This window comes from Balaenoptera borealis (genome assembly GCF_965194805.1).
Source record: "Balaenoptera borealis genome assembly, chromosome: 3".
Classification (NCBI taxonomy): domain Eukaryota; kingdom Metazoa; phylum Chordata; class Mammalia; order Artiodactyla; family Balaenopteridae; genus Balaenoptera; species Balaenoptera borealis.
This window is the reverse complement of record NC_138866.1, coordinates 133,635,908-133,662,721: the sequence shown is the minus strand read 5'-3', so window position 1 is coordinate 133,662,721 and position 26,814 is coordinate 133,635,908. Positions and strand designations below refer to the sequence as shown.

Here is a 26,814-nt window from a genome sequence, read left to right as displayed (position 1 = left end):
AGTGAAGCCGCAACAGCTAACACCCACGGGCACCATAGAAAGGTGGGCTACCTGCCCAGCCCCATGAGGGCCTTTGCAACAAAAGGTCTCTCTTCCCTAGATAGGACCTCACCATCCAATTTAGGCAGTTAAAGTTGTAGATGAATCAATGAGCTAGCTTCATTTATTCTATCCCAGGGTTAGTTTTGTCTTTTCAAAAAATTTTACTGTAAACCTGAGCACAGAATGTTCAGAGCATTTGATTAAAGCCAAAAACGTACAGATGGTGATAAGACTTTTTTTAAATGTGCTGCTCTTTCTATACAAACATGACATAATTATTCCAGTTGAGTTTAGAAGTTTATTTTTCTAGTCATGGTGATGGGGCATGGTTTAAATAGCCAGCTGTATCTCTTAGTAATGAGGTTCAGCCACATGTAACAGAAAGCCCAAATAGCAGGCTTAAATAAGACAGGGATTTACACTTTGTTCACATGTAAGAAATCCAAGAAAGGAAATCCAGGGCATAAAGCCTAGTTCCAGGGTCATCAAGGACTTGGGCTCTTCCTGTGTGCCTGCTCCAACCTCCTTACCATACAACTTCCATTCTCCGCATTGCTTTATGGTCATAAGACGGCTGATGGAGGCCCAGCCCTCATGTCTATGTTCCAGGCAGCAGGAAGAAAGAAGAGCCTCTCAGCTGACTCAGTCCCATGTAACGAGCTTCTTTAGAAGCCCAAACCAAAGACTTTGGCTTATATCTAATTAACAACTACTGTCTGTCAGAGAGGCTGGAAAATATGTTTTATCAAAGCACATTGCTGCCTTCAATAATATAAAGTTCCACCAGCAAGAAAGAAGTGAAGAATTGGGTGGTCAATCAGTTGTCTCTACCTTACCTGCCATGCTCTCTCCTGCCCTTTTCACAACTCTTAGTCACAGCAGTTACTGGTGGAAGGTGGACCAGGAGAAAATTCTGGCAGCCATGAACTGTCAGGCTGAGTGTGTGAGACCTAATCAAAGCCTGACCCACAAAGATTCTGATGTGTCTTCTTTGCTTTTAGGTACTTAGTTCTCTGCCTCCGCCTGGACTAAAACTGATTTACCCCAGATCAATATTGTGTGTGGAAGATCTTCCCTCAAGGCCAGAAAGGACTAGAGGGGCTGGAGGGGTTGGGTGTCAGCTGGCTCATCTTCCTCAGGCCTGGGCGTTCCTGCCTCTGGTGTCATCACTGATGAAATCTTGCAGGAAAGCAGATGTGTTTACATGTTCCCTGAGGAGAGAATGATGTAGTAGCATGGGAGTCTTAAATTACAGGGAGCCTGAAAGGCAAGTAGTCCCCTACTCAAGTCAAGTTTGGGCAACATTGAACAATACACATGAAACGTGGCATCCACTTCATTGACACCGATTGGGAGGTGCTCGCAGTAAAGTCTTTCCTCACACCGTCAGCCCAGTCTTTAGCCAAGAAAAATGAGGTGAGGTCACCTGCACTGAAGGGCCACACTGCTTCCCTTCTTTAGAGAACCACCTTCACCCAAGGAGCCTGGCTTTCCATGAAAGGCTCCCACATGCCCAGGTCCTGGAGGCTGACGTTGACTCCTGGGTGCTGGGTGAGGTGAGTGGCCTGTGGAAGGCAGCTCTGCAGCTGGCCACCAGCTCTGGAGGTGCTGAGGGCCCTCAGCAGGCCTCTGGGAACCCCCAGTAAGGCTTAGGTACCCGACTGGAAATGAAGTAAAACAAAATGGGGTTCCGTTATGATCATTCTCCTTATCATTATGAATTACATTTGCTACAGACCTCAATATCTCCCACAAAGTTTATGCATTTAAAAATGAATTAGGTTGAGATTTTGGAGGGGGTAGGATATCTAACTTAAATTTTATCTCAGTCTTTTATCTTCATCTTTATTCATGATTATTTTTATTAAATGTTCATCAAACTAGTAAGCCCTCGGCGTGAGATGTCCTGGACTTATATAATTTGAGATGCCAAGAAGCCAAGCAGCAGACAGCCACAGCACCACCACAGAGTTGAATACAAAATACAAATACTATTTTTACAGTGAAATTAGCAGAGTGACTATTGCTTGACCAGGGAAGTTGGTGGAAGCCAGAGAGAAGGCAGGGAGGCTTGCTAACTTCCCAGAAGAAAGCCTGCTAAGAGGAATCAATCTCAAGGAAGAATACGAAAATGAGGAGCTGGCATGTATACAGCACTTTACAGCTTATAAAGCACCATTTTCTTACTTTAGCTTCCCTAAACACTATAAAGCGAGATTATTTTACAGAAAAAGAAACCGAACCTCAGAATGAAGTGTACAACCGAAGGGCACACAGCTGGAATCCAGGTCAGGGATGTGGTCAAAAAGGTTGGGCCTCTAAAGCTTTAGATGTTCAGGCAATCCCCCGCCACCCAGACATCCAATGGCTGATAATGGGAGAAAACAGTCTTTCCTCCTTTCCTGGCACCTATGGTCACCACCTCTGAGGCTGGTACCTAAGGGTTTGATTTCTATACAAGGCACACCTGGAGGGATGCTGCTACCATTTTGCACCTATACGTTTGCTGTGCTCTCTGCTGCCCCAGTGACATGGGGCCACAGTAGACAGGTGCTGCCTTTGGTGAAAGAAGGGTGCAGAGGCAGGTAAGAGAAATCCCTCCTCCACACCCTGCACCATCCACCCACACACAGTCTGGCCTTGGTTCCTCCACTGCAGGTGATGTCTGGTACAAGTATCTGCATGCCTCTGTTTACTTACCCGTAAAATGGGGAGAAGAGCATCTTGCTTTCATCCCTCCTACTGAGTGGCAAGACGGGAGCAGAGGTAGCCTGCTGGTCTGAACAAATCTCGAGCCAGGCCCATCCTCCTAACCTGCTCTCTGGGAGCCGTCTCCTATGGCTGAGTACCCCCCTCTGATCCCAGGCTCCCAGGATCATGTGGGTGGTTGTCAACAGGAGGAGCCACAGGTGAGGTTGTTGGCCCCCAAGGCCAACTGCTGCTGGTCAGGAGGGTCTGTCTCCAGACCCTGCAGGCCCTGCTGGGCCCAGGCACCCAGACGCTGGGGCTCAACATCCAGGTAGAGGCCCTGGCACAAGACATCTGCCCACATGTTTCCAAGAGGCCTGAGTGGGGGCCACGGGGCCTGCCAGGCAAGACAGGGAGCCCAGGGACTGGCAGGAGCATCTAAAGAAAGAGACAGCATTGTTCTGGGACTCATCAGTGTCAGTAAACCTGGCATCAAGAAAAGACTCACTGATGTCGGTCAGCCCCGGGGGACCCATTATCCCCTTTCCCTGCTTCACCTGTGCATTCTAAGCCACAACAGCATAGGACCCTTTCATTCCCAGAAGGCAGGTGGTCTGATGACAGGTTTGCAAAAGTTTAAAAGCTTATTCCACTATCTAGGACACTCAGCAGCATTGCAGTGAGGAAGGAGAGAGAGGACAGAGATGGACACTGAGACCCCCAAAACAAACAGGAGCCTCAGGACAGTAAGGAGTGTCCGCATTGCTTGGCACTTGAGATTACTCACAGAAGGAAATGGACTGAGGGGCTGAGGGTTCTGGGGATTAAACCACTGCTTTTGTCCTCCAGTTGATGCCCCACAGCATCGTTCCAGAAACCTGAGGGATGACATACATGAGAAGCCGCTTCCATGTCTCAGATAGGACCTGGAGCAAGTCCCTGGCTTTGGTGGAACGTTTGAAAGGAGCTGGACGTGCTTCCTTAGCAAGTTGAGCAACCTACGCGATAAGCGCTTCAACACTTAAAGCTGCAAAGATCTCACGTGCTTTCTCTTTTGTTCATTTTTTTAAAAAAAATAAGGTATAATGTATGCCTTTAAAAAAAATCAGAACAATTGCATCCCAGGGCCTCGGGCTGGAGCCCCGCTGTGAGCCTGTAAAGGTCAGGGGCCCGGCCGCGCTGGGACGCCACAGCACGGGGCAGGAAGGGCCAAAGGCTTTTCCTTAGCCTTCTGCCCCTCGGCGTGTGACGCCCAGGGCCGGGGGAGATTCCGCGCCCGCTTGCCCGCAGTCCCGGCACGGGCCGAGTGGGGCGCGCCGGGCGTCGGTCCTGCAAGCCCGGCCCCGGCGTCTGGACTCTACGCCGAGGCACGTGGGCAGCGACGCGGGGCCTCCCCGCGGGGTCCCCGACCCCCGACGCGGCGCAAGGCCCCCAGCGGGCGGGAGGGCGCGCCTTCCCGGAGCGCGGGGCGCGGACCGAAGTTGGGCGAGTGCACGGAGCGGCAGCGGGCCGGGGGCGGCAGGTGCCGCGGGCGGACTCGCCAGCCAGCGCTGCGGCCCCGCGCCCCCGATTCCTGCCCCGGCCCGCTGCCCGAGCCCTGGGACTTCCGGGGCCCGGCGGCGTTTCGGGAGCTCCTCCAAGGGCAGCCTCCGGGGCGGGGAGCGCGCGGCGCGGTGGCCGGGCGGGGGGTGGCCGGGTTCCCGCAGGGGCGGCGGGCGGGGTGGGGTGAGGCGGGCCGGCCCCCTCCCCTCCCGCCCGCCCTCCCTTCCTCCCGTCCTGCAGCCAATTAGACAGCCCCCTCGGGCGGGAGGCGTGGGGCGCTCCATAAAGCGGCGCGGAGCTGTCACCCCGCGAGTAGGCTGCGCACCGCCCAGGCCGGAGCAGGCGCCGAAGACTCGGGTGCTTCGGACCCGGGAGCGTGGAGGAGCCATGGCCACCACCAACGGGGCCGTGGAGAACGGGCAGCCGGACAGGAAGTCACCCGCCCTGCCGCGCCCCGTCCGCAACCTGGAGGTCAAGTTCACCAAGGTGAGACGGGCCCGCGTCCCACCCGACGGCCGCCTGGCTCCGCGCTGGGCTGCCCGGCCACGGTGGCGGGGACCAGTGGTCAGCAGGCCGGGAGCCCCGCTGCTCCGCTCCGAGAGTGCGGGGAGCTGGGGCGGCGCGCCCTCAGCTGAGTTCGCCTGGCGCTCCTGTGACTCGAGCCTCTCCGCTCAGCCGGGTCCTCCTGAAGCAGCCTTCAGCACTGGGCATCCCGGGCGGGCGTCCACCGCGCACCCCAAAAGGGACTCCAAGATCCGCACCCCCAGACGGGCTCTCGGGCGCGAAAACCGGGCGAGGGAGGCTCTGCGGCGGCCGCGCGGTGCCAGGCTGAAGCCCGGTGCGGCCCCGACGTGCCCCTGCAGGGCCCGCTTTGAAGGCGAGCGGTGGTGCGCCGTGACTTGGGCGCGGTGGTCTTCCCGCAGACCCTGCGGCGTAGTTTCCGGGGCTGAGGGGGTCGGGCTTCGAGAAGGTCAGAGGGTGCCTGAAAACACCAAGAGCCGACTTGAGAGGTCAGGCTGCCTCGGAAGTGTCCGGAAACGTCAGCGGGAGCAAGCGGAGAGAAGTCGGGCACCTCCTGTGCTTAGCTCTTACCAGCTTACCAGTAGAACGAGGGCTAGTAGGAAGGTGCTCACTGATGAGACTGTCCCGGAGCCCAGAGACCTTGGTCTTGGCAGATCATGGTGTCAGATCTGGGCCTGGGAAACCGCGGGTGGCAGGGCCCCATCGCGCCGCGGAGTCCCGAGGCTCGCTGTCCTTTTTGCGCTGTGGACTAGGAGGCTGGAGCACTGGCAAAGCGGTGAGAACACCTGCCTAGGGCAGAAAGGAAGATGGCGAGGCCTGGAGCCCGGGCTGAGCAGGGCTGGGAGATCCGTTGCCAGCGGGGAGCGTGTCCCCTCCGGTAGGAAGACGCCCCGAGGCTGTTTGGAGGCCGTTGGGCTGGCGCTGGGGGCACCTCAGGGGTGCAGGCCAAGAGCCACGGTTGGCTCCACTTTCCCCAAGTTTGTCTCCTTTATTTTTGCATCTTATCCATTGCCCCCAACTCCAGCTGACACAGCACTTAGAAAATTCCTCCATCAGTTTTACTTTCACAAGTAGCAATTATGTCTCAAATAGTTTTTAATCAAGCAGAGAAAGTTGTAGGCCACTATGTGCGGCCTTCAGATTTTGATCTCTTGGCGCTTATTGTCGGCTGGACCTCTGATCGCATGACATTAAAATTAACTGTTTCCAGAGGGCTCTGTAATCAACAGAGGCACTTCGATGGACATTATTTTTAATGTAGTTTCCTAAGTAGTCTCAGCTTCAGAGTGCAAATTCCAACTCATATTCTGGGAACAGTGAAAATAGTACCTAAATTTTTTTAGCCCCTAACACTCGTGGTGGTCACCTGTTGTTGTTGGTAGTAGCATTTTGTTTTATTTTTATTTTATTGGATTTTAAAAAACAGTATAGAAACCGGAAATTACATATATTATTTTCCTATTCCTTTTTACCTTTTTTTAGTGCTATCAGAGCAATGGAGCCACATATGGAAAGTTACCTTTTTGTGTGCAATTCTTTCTGTCCCTTCACAAGTGTAAATGCAGCCCTTAGGTAGAGAGGTGCATTGTAGCACATTCACAGAGTGACTGGTGTTTGTTGTCCTGCTGGGTGCCCCCTCTTCTTAGTGGAACAGAATCGGGTTGTGACTAAGGCTGAGGGAAGGGCATGAGGTGGAGGGGGCTGGAGAGCCAGGATCCTTAGTGGCTCCTAGGCAATGATGACTGCGGCAGCCTGACAGTAGGCTGCTGTACCCTCCTTTCCTCTGGAGGGCAAAACCTCTGCCTCTCTGTCCTTGCTCCAGGCCCACCTCCACAGAGGCCTCCTCCTAGCAGTTGTGGGGTTGGGGCAGCCTGTGTGGTTGTGACTGAGGGTGGGGAGCCCAGGCAAGCAATGCTTAGGGAGCCCCTGGCTGCAGAGGCAGCCCACAGGGCTGAGGAAAGAAGCGGGAGAAACAGAACTACTGTATCGAGGCCCCCGAGGCCTCCGAGGCCCCCTGACTGTGGAGTGTGTGAGCAGTAACGGTCTGTTATTTTTCAAACCTGACTCATGGTGCTTCTTGTTAATGGAGGACAAGCTGGAAATGGTGGGTCTGAGCCCCAGCCTTGGGGGACCATTTCCCAGGGTAAGTCCAGTCTCCAGAAGGACGAAGTTCCTTTGTTCTCATGTTTTAACACTGGGTTCTGCTCTGTGATTTTGGTGAGGGGGGTCCCCCCCAAAACCCCCACATAGGTCTCAGAGGGTAGCAGCCCCTTTCACTTCATAGGGCCCCTTCCTTTCCTTCCAGTAGCAGAAATTCTTTTTTAAGATTTTCTGGCTCATTAAAACACTGGTTTTTATGATCTCTTTTATGAAAAATAAAATTCACTCAAATTTCCTTTTCTGAAAATATATTCCTTTTGAGTATAGCTGAGGTCCAATGGAAGTTTCTATAAGTGGCGTCAGCAGAACTCACTTGTGTAACCACCACCTTAGCCTCTTCTGGGGCACCCATATCTTGACAATAGCTGTGGTTTTCCAGCTCAGTCTGGATAGTATACCACTCCATTCCTTCAAAATGTGAATCCCGTCCACTCAATGTAACATAATTTTATTCCTCTATAAGTTTTGTTTCATACCAATTCACAAGTCAAGGGGAACAGTTTTTTTCTAGACCCATTTTCCTGTTTGGGGGTTCAAAACAATACAACCAGCATAATTGGTAGGCCACACTTACCCCTTCCTCATTTGTGTTTTTGTTTTCTTTTATTGGATAGAAAAAGCAACAGTAGAAACCACTTACAAAATTACTTACTAATGTAGTATAAAGAAAAAATTTTTGCTAAATTAGAAACATTGTGATGGGAAAATATGAGTAGAGTTGAGCAGTCTGAATTTTTTTTAAGTTGCTGGTTAGAAAGGACTATGGATCAATGTCATGAACGACCAAGTAATTTTTTTTTTTTGGAGGAGCATGCTTGGAGATGAAGTATAACAGACATCTGATCATTGCAATCTGTTTTTATCCCCTTATTTATATTCTCTTCTACCACCTTCTCATTTTCCCTCCTCCTTGGAATTGATACCAGGAAGGTCCTAGAATCAGCAGTTTTCACTGACAGTCTCTATTATCTAACCCACGAAATTTCATCTTCCGACAAATGGGCCTCTCTTCCTGGCTGCACTTTCCTCCCCACGCTAACTTAACTCCTCTTCTCTACTTATTAATTTCTCACTGTTACCGAGTGACTGCTTGCTGAATGGCAAAAGTGAACTCTTGGATTTGGTTTCAGCTGGAAGAATAAACCTGTAATTGTAGCCTGGCCTTTTCCGCGCGCTTCCCTGGGGGCCTGGCCTCACGTTGAAGGCGCTGAGCTTCCAGAAGTCAGATGGGCACATCTCACGGTCGAGGGTCGCTCTCAGCTCTGGACCCCACACAGGGAGGCAGGGGCCCTCTGCCCACCTGCCCAGCCAGAGCTGGCCTTCTGTGCATTGTCCCCACCGCACTCAAATTTCCCTGCTTTCCAGGGAGAGTTATCAAAACAGTGCACCAGCGGCTTCCCAGAGCGGGCTTCCTTCCCTGCGAGCTTAGGATTTTTTACAGGACAGCCCAGGACAGAGAACATAGTCAGACTGCACACTGGATGAGTTGGCTCCCCTCTCATCCATCCTCACTGGGGAGTCAAGTATTCCAAATGAATGAAATTCATAGTCATTGAAATTAATCCTTGTAGTGATGCAATTCTCTCTTTAAATGACTCAAAGATATGCATAGAGAGATAGAGATAGAATAAATGCGTATAGAGATGTGCATATAAACATATGCATATAGATATAGAGATGGAATCTGATGAGCTAGTTCTGTACTTAGAAATTATTGATGGCATTTTACTTGATGGAAATGCTTCTAAAGCATATCAGTCATGTTTGTGACTGGGGTCTCTCTGATGCCACGATGGGCTCTGATGACAAAGTTGTCCCAAGCTGGTACAGCAGGAGATTGCCTGTCCTCTCACTGGGTAGCCAGGACCTCCATTCTGTCAAAACATGTTTTATGTATTATCTATCACCTCTGTTCCTAGTTCTTTCCCAAAAGCTGTCTCTTTTAATGCTTTTTTAAGGCAGTTAGAACTTAGGGTAAACTAAGAGTAAATAGTACACACATTTCAGTGCATGGACTTGTGGATTCTTTTTAGTTTGCTCATGATGTCTTTTTCTTTTTAATGTCTCTATTCTCGGCTGTGTTCTAGATAACTGAGTCTCTGAACTAAGTGATTTTTGTGAGTTAATTCTTTGGTTCTGGATATAAGCCGTTATTTGCTACATATGTTAATATAACCAGAACATTTCCTAACACGGATATTTATCTTTGTATTCCAATACTGGCTTTTATTAAGCCCAACATGAAAATAGACATTTTAAAGAGAATGGGGGAGGGGGGCTGATGTGCATTAATGAGGGCTAAAGGGTTATAGTAAGATTCTTTTGTATAATGCCAGTTCCTTGGTGATCTAGCTGGGGGTTGCAGCAGGAAGGAGGGAGAAGGTAGTGCTCACTGCTGACATACTCTTCAGGGACAGGTGGATTGCTTGGCACCATATATATATATATGCATATGTAATCTTCCCCCGAACTTGCTGAGTGTGTAAAATTTAACTTATACCGTTTATGTAACTATCTAACCCTGCTATTTCTCTGTGAATCCATCTTCTTGTTTAAAAAAAAAAGAGAGAGAACATTTTAGAAAAAAATTCTAAATTAGTTTTATTGTGACAAAAATGTAGTTCTCTGAAAATGTATTAAAAGTCAGGAGACTTGGATTCTAATTCTGAGTGTGCTCCCGGTTGGGCATGTGGCTCCATCCCCCTTCCAGGTCCTACCTATAAAAAAGGCAGACAGGTAGGTTGGAGGGACGGAAGGAAAAGACGTTACCTAAGGTCCTCAGTATGTTGGAATTATATGATTTTGATTTAAGCCTAATGCATTACAACTTCCTTTCCTGGTTAGATATTCATCAACAATGAATGGAACGAATCCAAGAGTGGAAAAAAGTTTGCCACATATAACCCTTCAACTCTAGAGAAAATATGTGAAGTGGAAGAAGGAGATAAGGTGGGTGACCCCCCTCCAGTAATTCAATTACAGATCACTAGAGGAAAAGGAAACGCTTCAGCTGAGTTATACGGCAGAACTGGCCCACACTGAGGTTGGACCTAAGCGAGCTGCTTCTCAGACACTTGGCCCAGAATGGGATCAATTAGGGACGATGTGCTGCAGAGTCACTCTCCTTTGATAGATGTTTCTCCATCTATGAGGATGACCTCAGCTATCCTTATCACGTGGCTAAAGGAAAGGTTTTTATCAACTGTTTGATACTGGTAGCATTAAATAATCTTTCCAGAAAGTATTTCCGGCTGGTGTGTTTCACCAAATGCGGCATTCTGGCAGGAGACACTTTAAAAAAAAAAAAAGACTTGAAGGAAAACGACTTGCTAAGTCATGCAGAGGTAATAATGTCATGCAACTGCCAGATTTCTTTTCTACCAGAAACTTAAATTATCTTGTAAAGCTATAGTCTATAACCCTATTTGATAGTGCAGGGTATATTTTATAAGCTATATTATATGTATACATTATATATTATATATATATAAAGCTAAGGGACTCCTGGATGTGTCCTTGATACATTTCGAACCATAGAGTATCTTTTGAATATGTATCATTGGGGGAAAGGTTGAAGGTACAGCTTTTGTAAGGAGCGAAGGGAAACGTAACCCTCTCCTCAACCACTAGAGTACTCATCTGATGTTCTTAAGTGTGTAGGTAATGTTGAATGTGAACAGGGTGAATGACACATGTGTAAAATAGGCTTGAATTTGATCCTACTAGTGATGGTTTTGTGATAGGTATGCAATGCACAGTGTTTCCACCTATACATACCCTCCCATGTGCAGCGCCCCATGCTAAGCTCTGTTTACAAAGATACTAGCACTGAGGAGCTCGTGTGAAGATGTGAGGGTGTAGGGGTGGAGCATGATGCTGAGCAGGACTCCCAGGTGCAGTATACAGGTATCAGGGAGGAGAGTAAGATCCCTGCCCCCAGCTCTGGCTTGTCCCATGGTCTGAGTGACTGTTCCAAGCACCAGAAGACAGAGGCTGGCCTGTTCCTGCAGCTGGAGAGGTCCTGGCCTCCACCCCAGAGCCTGGGACAAGGAATTCAAACTCCTAATATCTCCCTTGCCAAAGCTTCTGCTCACCTCCAAACCCACTTTGGAGACACAGAATCTTGGTGGAGTGTCCCTCTTGACTGGTGCCAGGGGTCCACTGCTGGCTGTACCTCCCTAAGGAAGAGAGGTTCAGAGGGTCCTGGGGGGTGAGCCCCTGCCCATCAGCAACCAGAGCCTCAAACCCCATTTTCCTGAACATAAGAATGGGTGTCAGGGAATTCCCTGGCTGTCCAGTGGTTAGGACTACGTGCTTCCACTGCAGGGGGCACGGGTTTGATTCCTGGTTGGGGAACTAAGATCCTGCATGCCTCGTGGCACGGCCAAAAAAATAACAATAAATAAAAATTAGAAAAGAATGGGTGTCATTACTCTAAACAGCTATCATTCTTTCCCAGTAAAGAAGAAGTTTTGATTGTAATTCTTCTATCAGTGCATAAATGATCCAGTTCTTTTTCTATAAAATCATCACAGTTCTGCTCCCAGGGGGTAGGTGAGGTGAGGCTAAAGGGAGAAAAAGTCCCTGATCCTCCCCATCCAGGGACTTTTTCAATGTGGTCAGTTCTGAGATCCAGAGGAGGACTCGTACCCCCGTTCTTGCTATTGGACTGCAGTCCTCAGCTGGAGTAAAATGCCAAGACAGACATTTCCCACCTAACTGGTGAGCTGTGGGAGTGTGTTTGTATCCAAACTGAGGTAGCAAGTAGATGATCTTTTCCTACTTTGGTCACCAAGAAAAATAATAAAGGGCAGTGGTTTTATGACTATTTTAAAAGCTTTGTATAATCAGAAGGAAAGTTAATCCTTGGCCATTGTAGAAAACTTGAAAGACTTAAGATATAAAGAAGAAAAAAACCACTTGAAAGCCCCCAGCCATTAAAGTGATTGGAAACCTTGCTGTTGCTCTGAGCTGCCTGCTGCCCCTCCTTCCTCTGCAGCGGGCGGAGACTCTGCTGTTCTCCGACAGCTGAGCCCTCAGCGAAAGGTGACACACTCTCTCTATTGTTTCGGCCGTGCAGCTCGACGTAGACAAGGCCGTGGAGGCTGCACAAGCCGCCTTCCAGAGGGGCTCGCCGTGGCGCCGGCTGGATGCCCTGAGCCGCGGCCAGCTGCTGCACCAACTGGCGGATCTCGTGGAGAGGGACCGCGCCGTCCTGGCCGTGAGTACATGCACACAGGGGAGGCGTGGGGCCAGCCGGCCTCCCTGAGGGCCCACCCCCCTCAGAGTGTGGGAGAAAGGACCTAGGGTGCTGTTTTGTGTGGCGGTGGGACTGCTTGGTCCTTTGAGGTGTGGCTTTCCGGCCATAGGCAGGCGTCTATGCTACTGGACGCATACTTTTTGTTTTGAAGTCGGACTTTTGTCCCCTGCAGCTCATCTTCTTGGCCTGGAGGAAGTTCAGCTCCATTAGTGGTTCCCAGACTTGAGACGTTCACGGACAGCTAGGCTGGGCTGGGCTGTATCCTGGTCCCACCTGCACAGTTATGAACTTAACTTGTTTTCTTACATGAACTCCCTTTTAAAGTGAAATTTAACCTCATCCTAAGTGACAGTATCCATTAAATTACAGGTTTAATGTGCTGGTGTATTTTTTCTAATACTTATTAAAATAAATGCTACCACTTAACATAGAAAAAGTGTCCCCATATAGCTTAAAAATCACCCCTATTTCACTCCTGAAATGGGCAGTGGTGAGTGTGTGTGGAGTGATGGTGAGGGCAGGATAACCTAGTTATAGGAAACCTCAGAGTATGAAAGACCTAGGTTCAAACCCCAGCTCTGCCACTTACTAGCTGTGTGACTTTGGACAAGTTGCTTAACCTCCCTGAGCATATGTTTCTTCACGAATAATGATATCTGAGTGTTGTGAGAACGATCCATTTAAAATCCTTAGCAGTCCCTGTCATGCAGTAAGCACTAAATAGATGATAGCTATTATTAATAATGCTATCTGAAGACTCAGGTTCTAACCTCAGCTACGTGTTCTCCTGGCCAGCAAATTTCTAGCACCTTAGTTCCTCAGCTGCAAGATGGGGATCTTTATTCATCCCACTGCGTGAGGTTGGCCTGCTCTCATGAGATGGGCTATGAAGACATTCAGGAGTTGTAAGTACAGAATTTAACGAGATCCTCAGACCTTCTTTTGGTCTTGCAGTGGGTGTTTGATCAGAGGAAATCTTGGGGCCCCCTTGTGCCTTGAGGTCCTTTGCAGCCTGCACACGCAGCCCTCATATGGCTCAGACTCCTGTGTAAAATTTGCCCCAGACCTGGAGGCCCAATTGGTAGGGGAGGAAATCTCCTTTTTGGTCTCTGATTTGGAAAAATGGTTCTTTCCTTTCTTGATCTGATGCCAGGAATGAGTAGTCAAGTGGACACCTGCGTGGAGGTCAGTGCCAGCTAGGACTCTGAAATTGCTCTTGACCCTGAGTGTGTGTCTTGGGGTGGAGGGTGGAGAAACTCTACATTTCGGGTGCTCCTTTGGGGTGCGTTGCCCTGAGGGTGCATCCACACAGAGAGAACTGCACCTTCCTTCCGCCCTCCCCAGCTGGCCAGCCCGAACCCGGGTGAGAAGAGCTCCCTCCCAGGGTCAGTGTCTCTCTCCGCAGAGCCTCTGGTTTCTTCCTGCAATGAAAGCCAGTCTCAACTCTCAAGCTGCCAAACTGGCTTCTTCAAAAACATTTCTGTTTTCACCCAGCATGAGCTCATCGGTCTGCAATGTCCGTGAGGACTAATAGCAGGCGGGAGAGGATGTGCCTGGGCACCCTCCCCACCCTGTCCTCAAGTGTCAGTATCATCTTGGGGAGCAGTGGCTGCAAGGCCACCTTTACCTTCAGTCCTCCTGGCTGTCCTGGAAAGACTGGTGTTAAAGCACACAGAGCAAGTCCCCTCTGCCATCTGACCTCGCTGCCCGCAAGAAATAAGATCCAGTTCTTCGCCACATTGTGAAAGGGACAAGAGAATGACTGGCAAATACAGTTTTGAAAACCCAGACCACATCACGGGAAAGCATGTCCTTGATGGGGTTTTCCTGCATTCTCCCGCACAAAGTGCCGCTTTCCGTCATGTTCTCTTGCCAGCTTGGTGGCTTTGACAGAGCTGGGCAATTACTTTGTGTTCAGTGTTTGGAGACCATGTGGCAGATCCAGCAGCCCCAGCTCTCTCTCTCCCTCACTAAGCACCTGGACCCAGACTCTGGCACTTCGGGCGCTCATCTTGGTAGCCTCGAAATAGGGGCTGTCCCTGTTTGCTCTCTCCTCAAGCAGAGCCCCACTTCTGAGCCCCTCATTTAAGCCTTGGCGCTGGGGCGTCTGAGGCATGTCCCACAGCACTTTTCCTTCATTCTTTAGTATCTGAGGGTTACCATGTGTTAATTTTTCAAAAGGCATATTTTTCTCCTAAAATGTTAAAAGAAATAAACTTAGAAGCAGCTGTGGTTCCCACATGGTCCAGACACAATAATTGTGTAAAAGTCCCAATGAGTAGCTAACACTTGATCTCTCAGATTCAGGCCTGTGTACTCACCTGCGAATCTTTTTTGATTTTTATTTTTTTAAAGAACTTCCTTTCTAAACCTGTTGTGACCCAGTTTTGCTTGGACAGATTCCATAACACCAACCTGGCAAATTCCTGTTGTCATTCCAGTAAGCAAACGTGACTAAGTTAATAATAAAAAACAGTCAATGCTTGTTGAATGCTCCTCATGTACCAGGCTTATTGTGGGCACTTGACCTGTAGTATTTATTATCCTATTTGGAGAACGCTGAGGCCCAGAGAGTTTAGGTAACCTGTCCTAGTTTATCCAACCAGAGAGAGTAAGCCAGGGCTGGATGTGGGCAGTGGCTCCAGGCCTCGCACGTCCCCACAAAGCTCTGTCCCAGTCTCCTGCCTTTCTCTCCCATCCCAGAAAAGGGCCAAGAGTAAACTCCCCATTCCACTGACAGACGTGCGGATGCTGTATGGAGCAGCTGGGCCCTGGAGAATTTTGGCATTATTTGCAATTGTTGGGTTTCCCCGGGAAAATGCAAGTTCCAACTTGGAATGTAAATCAATAGGAGCCAAAGGTACAGTGTACTGGCTGTCACGTTGGCCTGACTTGGTCCCTGAGCAGCATCTACCAGGGGTGAGACACACCCCAGACCCAGACCAGCCCTGTCATCTCTAGCAACACACAGCCCTGTCTCCTCGCTGTCCCCAGCTGAGGATTGTGGAGCACCTGTCTGGCCCTAAAAGGGAAAATGATGACAATAGTCAGAGCTGTTATTATCATCATTTGAACAGTGGATGTGGCTGTTACTATGGGTAGACAGTGCTGTTAGTGCTTTATGTATAGGACTCCTCTAACCTGCACGCTAGTCCTATGAGGTAGGTGCCATTACTGTTATTGTTGTTGTTTTGCAGATGAGGAAACTGAGGTAGGGAGAGATTCAGGGACTTGCCAAGGCCACTTAGCTAGGAAAGTGGTTGCCTCCTGTTCAGAGAATTCTTGGTTCATTCCTGAAGCAAAGATAGAGTAGCCCAGCCATTCATGCGGCCATCCTACATCCTTTGCAGATGCAAATGTCCAGGGGCAGTGGCCTAAAAAGCAGTCACTGCCCTTACTGAAAGTCAGATGCCCCAAATTCAGTGCCAGCCATGCCGCCTACCCTCTGGATAACACAGATGAGTTCCTGGGCTCTGTTAGCCCCTGTGTCTGCACCTTGAAGTGGGAGCAGAGCCATCCATCTCGGAAATGAGGCATATGCGAGTGCACACGGAGGGGCCTCTCTTCCTTTGTAAATCATTCTCTCAGCCCAGTGACTCTAAAATGAGAATCCTGCCCTGGGCTATGTGTCAGGGTGGCCACTTCCTGCAGCCATGGATGACGGGAGGTTTCAGTGCTGGGCTCAACTGGGGCCGCTTGTCTGAGGGACAAAGGGGTTCTCTTCAGCCTGGCTGGAAACAGAAAAGAATCCCTGCCATTGAGTGACTGTGCGCTCGCCTGAGGAGTCACCCCTCACCACCAAAGGCCAGTCTGCTCCCTTCCCACCGCGCAGCGCATCCGGCTGGCAGCCCAGTGCGGGAGGAGCTCGGAGTGCGTCTTTGTGCTGGTGGCACGACCCCTCTGGGCCCCGTCACTCTTTCCACAGCTGTGCTGGTCAGCAGGGCCAAGAAGAAGGAACCTGCGTCCCCCTTTCTCTTTTGTTAGAGGAGCTGGTCCCTCCCCAGCCACCCCCTCAAGTCCTTGAACCTTCTGAGAGCTCCCCGGAGCGCACAAACCCATGTGTCCAGGTCCCACTGCTGGGGCAACAGCACTCCAGACAGATGACAGAAGACCAACGCTGAGGTGTATTCCTTCCCAGCAAGGCTCCAAACCAGCCTTGTACCCACTGTCCTTCGTGGGGAACCGTGCCTGTGCTCTGGCCAACCCTCCAGGCTGAGGTGTTTTGAAAGAAAAGCAGTCCTTGACAGCCTGGGACAGGTCTTATTTTAAATGAGGCATCTTGCTTTCTGATGAGTCCCATGGCTGTGAGGTACTGAGAACAACGTTCTAGGACTCTGCTCTGTCTCCCTGCCCTGTCTTTAACAACCTGACAGTTAAAAGGAAAACTGTGTCTTAAAAATATGTTGTCTTACTATTGCAGACCCTGGAAACGATGGACACAGGGAAGCCGTTCCTTCACGCCTTTTTCATCGACCTGGAGGGCTGTATCAAAACCCTTCGATACTTTGCAGGGTGGGCAGACAAAATACAGGGCAGGACCATCCCCACAGGTGAGCCAACTCAGGACTCTCAGCCTCGTCCGGGGTCTCTTAGGGGTTCTGTCTTCTCACTCCTCTTAAGAGCAGCCCCGGGTCTTTTCCCCAGAGCATCCTTCCCACACCCAAAAAGGAAATGGCACTATGTCAGTCCTTCCTCTAAGGAATTTTACTTTTGAAATTGAGTTAAAAATCGCTTCATTGTGGAACAGATAAGACTTAGAGCTGACACTTGGTGGGCTTCTGGGTTTCTTTCTTGTCTTTTTACTCCTTAATATCCTTAACCTAGTTTCATGCGAGCACGTTCTTCTCTGTTTAATCTCTTTTCCAGATGACAACGTTGTGTGTTTCACCAGGCACGAGCCCATAGGTGTGTGTGGGGCCATCACTCCTGTAAGTATGGCAACTTCTCTAGATAGATCTGTATAGATCCCACCCCATTCCCCTGTGGCCTTTGGAACCAATTTCTAGTGGGTTTTGATTCGATTGCACTCGTATTAATTGAGCATTTGCTCTGTGGCATGGAGCTTGGTGCTTGAGGGTCATCAAGATGGATCAGACCCCATGCCTGCTCTCAAGGGGCTGATTCCAGGAGTGCAACAGAAGACACATGGATTCAAACCAAAGGGGTCAGGGATGGCCAGCTCCTCTCGGGCAGTGGTCTCTCAGCTGGGCCTTGAGGATAAGAAAGAGTTGTTCAACAGGAAAAAGGGGTTTCTGAGCAGTAGGAATGGCCTGAGTGAGGGTGTGGAAGTGTCTGGACTACTTGGAGGGCAGTAGCAAGATAGCTGGTGAGATCAGAGCTTAGGTGGGGACAAACTGAGGAAGAGGAGGAGCAGCCAGCAGGTGGTGCTGGCTCAGCATCCAGTATGCCTTGCTTCCCAGGGCCCAGGACTTTATTCACTGGGCCGTGGAGAGTCTGGCAGGTGCTGGGGATGCTATGATGCTGCCATCTATTGGAGGAAACACCAGGCCACTGCACCAGCTTGGGAGGCAGGCGGCAGTGTGAAGAGGGTTGGAGAAGGGCTCTGCAGGGGCCAGGCAGACGTGTCCTTCAGCAACCAGTTTTGAGAGCCGGGAAATGGTCAGGCCAAATGTGCTCTTGCCCATCAAGTTGGGAGGGATCACCTAAAGATGGGTGTAGATTGAGAAAAGAAGAGGGCCTGGGACCAATCCCACAGACCACCAGGGAATCCCATGGAGAAGTCTGAGCAGCCAGGGTCAGGGGCCTCCCAGGGACGTAATACATTTCCAGAAAGAGACTGTAGTCAATGGGGTCATCTCCTACGTAGGAATTCAAAAAGACAGAAACACAGCTGTTAGATGTGCTCCCCAAGAGAGGCATCGGGGGAGTTGGGGCTAATGGAAAGGGAGCTGGGCACGTGGGGATGGCCCTTCCAAAAGCTGCAGTGAGAGAGAAGGGAGCTGCTACAAGAGGCAGAGGCCAGGAGAAGGTGCAGATTTGCTTGTAGGTGAGGAGAACTGGCATTTATATGCTAAGGAGTGGGGATCCAGAAGAAGAGGGGACCCCGATCACTACTGGGGGAACCCTAAGACAATACCTGCTGTCATTAGCCAACCACACAGGCCCCTGGGAAATGGGATGTTATCTTTGTTGTCTAGTGGTAGGAATTCCAGACAGAGCTGGGGGAAGAAATCCAGCTAGCCATTGGTCAGCCCTGCAGGTGGGACATCATTGGAGTATAAGGAGCCAAATGGACTGTTTGGGGGGTCGGAGGTGAGGCACGGCTAGAATCAAGCTAACTGCGCTCTTGGAGATGCTCGGTTTCATCTCGTCTCATCAAAGATGATACTTAGGCAGCAGTGTAGTGGAGGAAACAAGCCTGGCCGTGAATCCTGGCCTTCGTCTGAGGCACAGTTCCTCTGTGCCTCAGTTCCCTCTTCTGTCAACAGGAGCGGTAATATGACTGCCCCACGCAGGTGTGTGGGGATCAAATGAGTTCAGATTTTGGAACCGCACTTGGCAGACAGTGGACGCTCAGTGGGCGAGAGTGCTTGTCAGGCCTGATGTCACAGCAATTTCGATATCCCTGCCTCTGGGGTGAAAGGATGACAAGAAAGCATTTCCCAAGGTGTATTTCACCAAACACCCATTCGGTGGGGGTTAGTATGTGTTCTGTAAGGAGAGAAAGAGATCCTGTGGCATTTGCGTTTAGGAGAGGCAGGGCTTGTTTCTATGGGACTTTTCGGAGATGTTAACATGCTGATGGCATTGTAAACCTCCAAGAGGAGAAGGTAGTACACCTATAGCAGAATCCTCTTTGCAATGACCACCTATTAGCGTCTCCCAGAATGCAGTTTAGGAGGCGCCAGGCAGGAATGCAGTTCTGATCATCGCATACTCCTACGTTACCTCCTATACCCCAAATCTAAACCATGTAAAGCAAGTGCTCCATGGAGGCATCGCAGGGCCTCCAGGACAGCGTAGTAGTGGATCTGGGCCCCCCAACCACTCTGTGTTCTGCTGCAGTGGAACTTCCCTCTGCTGATGCTGGTGTGGAAGCTGGCACCCGCTCTCTGCTGTGGGAACACTGTGGTCGTGAAGCCAGCGGAGCAGACTCCCCTCACCGCCCTCTATCTCGGCTCTTTGATCAAAGAGGTAAGACATCCAAAGAGAAAATATTCTGTGTCCTCAATTACATTCCCACTCCCAGGAACCAGGCCACCGTCACAAGATAAGTCTGCCCCATGGAGCTGTGCTGTGCGTGCCAGCGCCAGCCGGCTTCCAGCCGAGTGGGAAGGGAATGCCTCCTGGGTTTCACTTGGCAGCTGCTCGTTCCCTCTCCTGCTTGCGGTCGCTGAGCTAGAAGAGACTCCGTTCCTCCCACTGATCCTAATGAGAATACTTTACTCTTATTATGAGTTCAAACCCATGGTTTATGACCAAATATTTTGTCTAGAGAATTTACAGGAGGGTCACTTGGGAGGCAGGTTCTTCGGGCCCTGCACGTGTGGTGTACGAAATGGTCCGTTCTTCTCGTGGGTGGATGATCTCGCCACTCCACCTGGAGGGGCTACTGCTGAGCCCCGAGCCTCCTCACCAATGCTCTGCTCTCGGGTGACCGTCCTCTCCGTGGCAACCACCGCGAAGGGAAATGAACAGCCCAAAGGGACACCTCCTTCCAGACACACCTGGCAATGTGTTTCAGTCATTTTGTCCCCAACTCGTATGTTGCAAAGAGTTTTAAAAAGAAACAGGATGAAAAGAGGGATAGGAAGTAAGATCCATCCATTCCACTTCTCAGCTGGGCTAATACGACCGGAAAGCAAGACCTTTATTACTTAGATGTAAGGCTGCAGAGCCAATAATTGACCAATTTCCCACTTTCCTTTGACCCGTGATGTAGGACCTGATGACATCGTAGTAATGAGACTTACAGATTCTAAAGTCACAACTGTTTAAAAAAGTGTTTAGGAAAACCAAAGACTCAAGCACGATGTTGTAAAATCTTGCCTTACTAAAATAATGTGTTTTAATGAAGACATTGGCATCCCCCAGGGGTTCAGCATGCCCCAGTGGTTCAGTATCCCCCACCAGTTCATTTTTGGTGCTCTTGGTTAATAAAGAGGACCCAGCATATGAGGAGCACCAAGATGAATGTGAAAGAAAAGTCGCTCCCTACCTTCAGGATGTGCTGGCTCTCGGCGTGACCCAGGTTCAACAGCAGGGATTCTGAGGGAGTGAGACCATATTGCCATTTGGAACATTAATGGGGCAGATTTTAAAAATGAAAGCTGAAGCACAGGAAGGATATTTTGCAGGTACCTCCGAGTTGGGGACTATGACCAAGGTGTCCCTTCTCCCCGCAACACACAGACAGACACACATACACAGACACACAGAGACAGACCCATATAGACACAAACATAAACACACACAGAGACAGACCCATGCAGACACACACACACAGAATGGTGCTCTGCTATGAAACGGCCACTGCCGTTTCGCTCAGAAGCCCTTTAGGGTAGGCAGGGCCGCCCAGAAGGAGGGTGTGTGCCTCGCCCTGGCCCCACCCGCACACTGGCTGACTGGGTCTGGTCCTGGGGTGGCGATAGGAACCAGGCCCAACCTTCCAGGTGAGGGTGCTGCTCTGCTCAGGGACCTCACCCAACCTCCTCTTCTGAACACCATCTCAATTTCCTCCCAGGTGGGATTCCCTCCGGGCGTGGTGAACATCGTGCCAGGATTTGGGCCCACAGTGGGAGCAGCAATTTCTTCTCACCCTCAGATCAACAAGATAGCCTTCACTGGGTCCACAGAGGTAACCCTCCTCGCTGACTATGGGGGACAATGGCTGTCACTGAGAATTCTCCCTTTAGAGGCTAAACTATGATGACCCCATTTTAGTACATATTTGTACTAAAAAAATAGTACATTTTTTAACAATCAGTTAAAAAAAAAAAGTTACTTGTCCAGTTTCCAAACTAAATAAATATCTAATTTATTTACTCAGAAGCCTCAGAAGAAAATATTAATAGATAAGATAAAATAAAAATTGAAATATCCATAGGATAAACAGCATAATCAAGGTTAAAAAATAAGCCTAAGGTGATTGGCAATATTGTAGTACTGATCGTACATTTGAAAGTGTAAACTTTTGTTTCAGAAATTCCATTTTGAAGCAACTACTTAGCAACTACTATTCTCATGAGCATTCAAGGACATACTTTCCAGTATATTGTATCCATCCTATATGATGTTTTACAGCCGTTACAATAAGGAAAGCTGTCCATGACCTATTGCTGAAGCACAAAAAAAAAGTAAACTGTAGGAAAGTATATACTATATATACATGTATATACCATGTAGTAAAAGGGTGTGTGTAGAGAAATAGAAATTGCCTGGAAGGACTCCCAAAAAATTCTTACTGTGGCCTCCTCTGGGGCAGGTCCTCGGGCATTAACAGAGTGAGGGGAGATAAAAACTTTCCCCTTTAATTTACACACATCTATATGTGGGAATTATTTCTAATGAGAAAGTACTTCTTCTGTACTTAAAAAAATAAATGGATAAAATTTCCCAGGCAATAAGTGCTCCCATCTCCCTCCTAGTTTAGTCCAGCCGGGGGCCCAAGACCCACTCCTATGGCTGCTGGACAATAGCTGGAAGACAGGGGACTGAGGGGGATGGAGGGGCAGAGAGGGTCCTGCCCCCCGACAGCTCCTATGTCTTCCCAGTCTTCTCACCCAACAGCAGAAGTGTCCCTGCCCCTGCCCCTGACCCTGCCCAGCTTCCCTCTCTAGGTGACTAGAGCTACCCATGGGTCCAGCCGGGTGGGGCTCTCACCAGGCAGCCAGCCTCCTGCACAAGAAGGTGGCTTCTGTGACCCCAGGGATTGCTCAACTGACAGGCGTCTCCCTAAGAGGGGTGCTTCCCACCGAGGCCCCCAGCTGTGCCTCAGCCGCACAAGAGATCACCGGCCCACAGCAGGCTGGTTTGCTTCAGGTACTCTCCCTGGGGACAGTCCTTATCACCTGGATCAGGCCATCCACACCTCCTTCAGGCCATCACCCAGGAGCTGGCCAAGGGACTTCCCTGGCGGTCCAGCGGTTAAGACTTCACCTTCCACTGCAGGGGGGGCGGGTTTGATCCCTGGTCGGGGAGCTAAGATCCCACATGCCTCGCAGCCAAAAATCCAAAACATAAAACAGAAGCAATATTGTAACAAATTCAATAAAGACTTTAAAAATGGTCCACATCAAAAAAAAAAAAAAATCTTTAAAAAACAATGCACTCTCACCTTAGTTTTGAGGAAATAGCCTCAGCCCTGAAAGAGCCTAGCTCTGCCTCCTGCTGGCTATCCAGCGCTAGGCCCCGTGTGCACACTGGTCTCTGAGAGTCTTCCAACTCAGAAGTTGGTGGCACCCGGCCCAAGACAAGTCACTACTGTGTGCTGGGCCAAGCCCACCTCTAGCGGTGCAGGGGATGGTAGGTACACGCGGGAGGTTGGACATTGCAGTTTGGTGAGTGGTCCTTCCGTTACTTCATAGCGAAGCAATTCTCTCCCTACCCCCTGGGGGCCCTCAGTCTTAGGGTGTGTTTCCCATCCTAAAGGTTAACTCCCCTATTTCCCTAATTCTCAGAGGTTCCCTCAGATTATACCAAAGGACCACACAGACCCACCTCCCCTTGGTCCCTTGAGCTGGACCAGCCTGCTGCCGGGAGGGACAGGCACCAGAACAGGTGATAGCCAGCTCCACCACTAGCCAGCTGTGTGGCCGTGGGCAAGTCACTGGGCCTTCGAAGGCTCCCCGTCCACCCCAGTATGTGGAGCAACTCAGATCCGGGATTCCAGCCGTGTCAAGGTCTGATCCGAGAGGAAATGCTGGGAGAGGCCCGGGGAGTGAGGGGACAGCATCAAGGCCCAGGGTGCCTGGGTAGGGAGGCCGCAGCCCAGGCCATGCCACACTCATGCCTCCAAGCTTGTCCAGAATGTGTGGGCCACATCCAGCTGTGTCCGAGGCTTAATGTGGTATGGTTTTTATCCTGAAGGTTGGAAAGCTGGTTAAAGAAGCCGCCTCCCATAGCAACCTGAAGAGGGTGACACTGGAGCTTGGTGGGAAAAACCCCTGCATCGTGTGTGCTGATGCCGACCGTGAGTCTCTCCCCTTCCGGGCATTGCTGGGGCTTTACAGGACCCGTAAATCTCTCCCCACTTCCTTGCCCAAATCAGAACCAATTGAGAAAGACAAGCACACACACAATGGGGATGTTTCTCCATCTCGGGTTATCCCTCCATAAATAATAGGCAGATGGAGATCCAAATGCCAGCTTTACTGCTGGTAGAAAGCTGCGTTGGAGGAGGACATGTTTCATGTGGTAGCCAGAGAGGCCACCTGTTTCTGCCCTTCATGAGTTTGCCTTCCCTGTCCTTGCAGAGCTGGGGCCATGACAAGCGGGCTGGGGTTCTTCTCCAGAGCCCCCTGTGTCGGGGGAGAGGGGGAAGGCCAAGAGGAGGAGGAGCAGGGCATGTGCTCCCCCCACAAGCATTCATCATTCTACCCTCCAAGTCGGTACTTCCTATGATGCTTTCAGGCTCTCGAAGACTTGAGATGTTTCTTCCTTCTTTGTCTCAGATCTGACAAAACAGAGGCCAGTGGCAGGTGACCCTTAAAGATATCCTGCTGGCCTGGGTGCTGTCTCTCCCGTCACTACCTCTTCCCTGGGAAAGCCACCCTGCCCAGCAGCTTGGGGGCAGTTTGTGTCTCATGACATAATATTAAAATAGACACTCTTCTTGGTTGTCATGTCCAGAAGAGGGAAGAAAGGGCCACATCAGACATTCATCGACCTGCTGACATGGTCCGCTGCCAGATTTTTCGTGTGACTTCCCAAGTACACTAAAACACCTTTGCCTTAAAGAACAGCCTCCCCCACCTGCCCACTGGTGCCAGGAATTCCTTTCATGGAGTACAAAGCCTTCCACTCCACACTCAGATAAGTTTGGAATTGCAAATATCCCTGAGAAAAATGACCCTAGCACAATTTCTCGCCAAGGTGTAAATAACTGGTTTCAGTTCTACTCCTTGAAGCTGGCTTTCAATGGGAGAGAGGACTGCGTGAGGAAACAAGCCCCAAGGAAAGAAAGGGAGGCTGGGTGTGAAGGTGGACTGCTCATTTTTTGCCTGGTTTGGTGCTCCCTAATGGAAGCATCATCAGTGTTGCTAGTGGTCTCTGGAGCCACATGGAACAGTTCTGGGTATTGCCCCACTGTGACCCACATTTGGAGTTCCAAAGAGCTGGACTCCTGTTTTGCATTCTTGTGCCTCCATATCTGGGTGCTCCTTCTGCACCTCAGCTCACCCTCTTTCCCTCCCAATGAGGAAAACTACAGCTAAAACACAGGACTACTGTCTGAGGGTTGGTTTGATAAGGGTCCTGTAAGCAAGTGAGGTCATGGGCAAGTGAGGTGAGGATGTGACAAGTCTCTGTGCTTATTAGTGCAGTAAAGACACTAAGTCCTGCAGTCAGGGGACCTATTTAACCCCAAACTCCATGGATCGAAAAATCCCCTTTCCCATCCTCTCTGTTTGGGAAGTGCTGAGCAAAATTAATTTCTGAAACGTAGCCATCCCGGGGCCTGTTTTCTCATGTGGGCAATTAGAGTTGCAGCTGTCGCCAGTCCGGCCTTAACAACTTAATCACTTCCTCTTCCCTCACCGCCCCCTCTCTCCAGTGGACTTGGCAGTGGAGTGCGCCCATCAGGGAGTGTTCTTCAACCAAGGCCAGTGCTGCACGGCCGCCTCCAGGGTGTTCGTGGAGGAGCAGGTCTATGACGAGTTTGTCAGGCGGAGCGTGGAGTTCGCCAAGAAACGGTCCATTGGAGACCCCTTCGACGTCAGGACCGAACAGGGGCCCCAGGTAACCTACTGACGTGTCAGATCTTGAGGTGCACGTCTGGGGGCTGAACCAGGCAGGCCTCTGGCCCTGGCCCTGTACAGCTCTGGTGCTCTGTGACTCCAGGGGACTCCCTTACCCGCTTGCCCAGCCACTTGAGGCTTTTGTTCAGACGCTGATCAACAGTTCAATCCCATCAGGTCTTGGTAGTGTTATGAAATGGGGGTGGACACACAGAGCTCTGCTCTTTGCAGCAGATAATGCTGAGCTCCAGACCTTAGTAGAAGGGAGGCATTCCCGGTTCATAAGTCCATGTGACTGCACCCTCCAGCCAAAAGACCAACCCTTCTCTGAGCCACCAGGGTCCCCAGGAGAGAGCCTCAGGCAGAGGCTGTCTTGCCTGGCTGGCCTCTCTGCAGAAGCGAGTTGTAACCCTGGCTGAAAGGCAGCAGAGTACAGGTGGAGGCAGCTGCTGGACCCAGAGGCCTCAGCCTGGAGGCCCTTGAGCCCATGTGCATTACAGGACAAAGTGACCATCAGAAACCAAAGAATCCCACTGGAAAGGGCTCAGAGGATGGGGATACATCTCCAGGCAGTAGGAACACGTCTCTGGAGACCTGGTTTTTGAAGCTGACGACAGGATGAAAATGATCATAACCACGAGGTTTAATAACCTCTTTAAGAGGGCAGGTCCTGTATCACTTTCTTACTAAGTATGCAGTGCGGCAGATGGATAAATATTTAAAAGAGGGCAGCCTGACCATCCCATGCATTATTGAAATAGAGTTCAACAGCAGCCTACTTTGCTTGTAGCCAAAGTCCTGCTCCAGCCAGGAAATTTCAAATCACATGTCAGGACTCACCCAATTTGTGTCTGTCCCGGGAGCTGGCTACTTACCCACTGCGTTGGCACCACGTGTTTCCACAGGAAGCCATGGATCTGAGGGCAAGTTTGGCTCTGTGATTTTGTGAAAGCCACAAGCTCCTTCCAAACCTCAGTTTCCTCATCTGGAAAATAGAGTAATTGATGAATATTATGAAAATTTCAAGGCACTTAATAAGTTTTTATTTTTTAAGGGGGTGGGCATTAAATGGCAGGCTCCCTGATCTAAGTGGCAGCAAATGTCTGTGCATGACTTCAAGCCACATCAGTTAGGTCTTGCTTAACCATCTTGGCTGGGGATGGGGAAGGACCATGTGGAAGAGGTGTGTTTCTGGCTACAGTGCCCACCCCTGTCTTGCCCCATCCCACATGCTCTGTGGATCTGGTGCCACGTGACCCTGGTGCCACGTGACCCTGGTGGAGAGAAACATCTCCACTTGTGGCCAACACTCCGCATCCTGTCAGGCCTCAACCCCAAACCCAGCAGCCAGTGACACAAAGTTGTCCATCGGCCTTGGTTGGATTTCAGGTATGAATACAGACATGGCCACAAATCATTATCGAATCTGCTGTGATTGTAAAGCTAACCCAGAATCCGTGGGAAATATGTGAGCTGATCCCATTCTAAGGAATCCCTTTTACCCCATCATTATTCATAAGTCTCTTTCCAAGGCTTCAGGCTTGACTTCTGAAGCCAGATATAGAAATCTCTTCCAAGACAGCACGGTGGTGTTGATTTCATCAGTGCTTTTGATGCTGCTGCTGAAAGTCCTTTTGAAAACTCACTTAAGCCATCTAACCTCAGCATATTATTTTAGGATGT

General features: G+C 50.2%; 1 protein-coding gene across 2 annotated transcripts in view; it reads left to right on the top strand.

Annotated features, from left to right (window-relative positions):
- The first annotated feature begins 4,070 nt into the window (after positions 1-4,070).
- ALDH1A3 (aldehyde dehydrogenase 1 family member A3) overlaps positions 4,071-26,814 on the top strand; it is a 35,436-nt gene continuing 12,692 nt past the window's right edge. Inside the window, exons 1-9 of one of the 2 annotated variants that reach the window (XM_082385156.1) lie at positions 4,073-4,758; positions 9,799-9,903; positions 12,035-12,175; positions 16,635-16,764; positions 17,081-17,142; positions 19,241-19,369; positions 20,919-21,032; positions 23,264-23,366; positions 24,948-25,132. In XM_082385156.1, the coding sequence (XP_082241282.1) occupies positions 4,660-4,758; positions 9,799-9,903; positions 12,035-12,175; positions 16,635-16,764; positions 17,081-17,142; positions 19,241-19,369; positions 20,919-21,032; positions 23,264-23,366; positions 24,948-25,132 (1,068 nt within the window). In that variant the 5' untranslated portion in view covers positions 4,073-4,659. Of the gene's footprint in view, positions 4,759-9,798; positions 9,904-12,034; positions 12,176-16,634; positions 16,765-17,080; positions 17,143-19,240; positions 19,370-20,918; positions 21,033-23,263; positions 23,367-24,947; positions 25,133-26,814 lie in introns of both variants that reach the window. The other variant, XM_082385157.1, reaches the window with a different exon arrangement.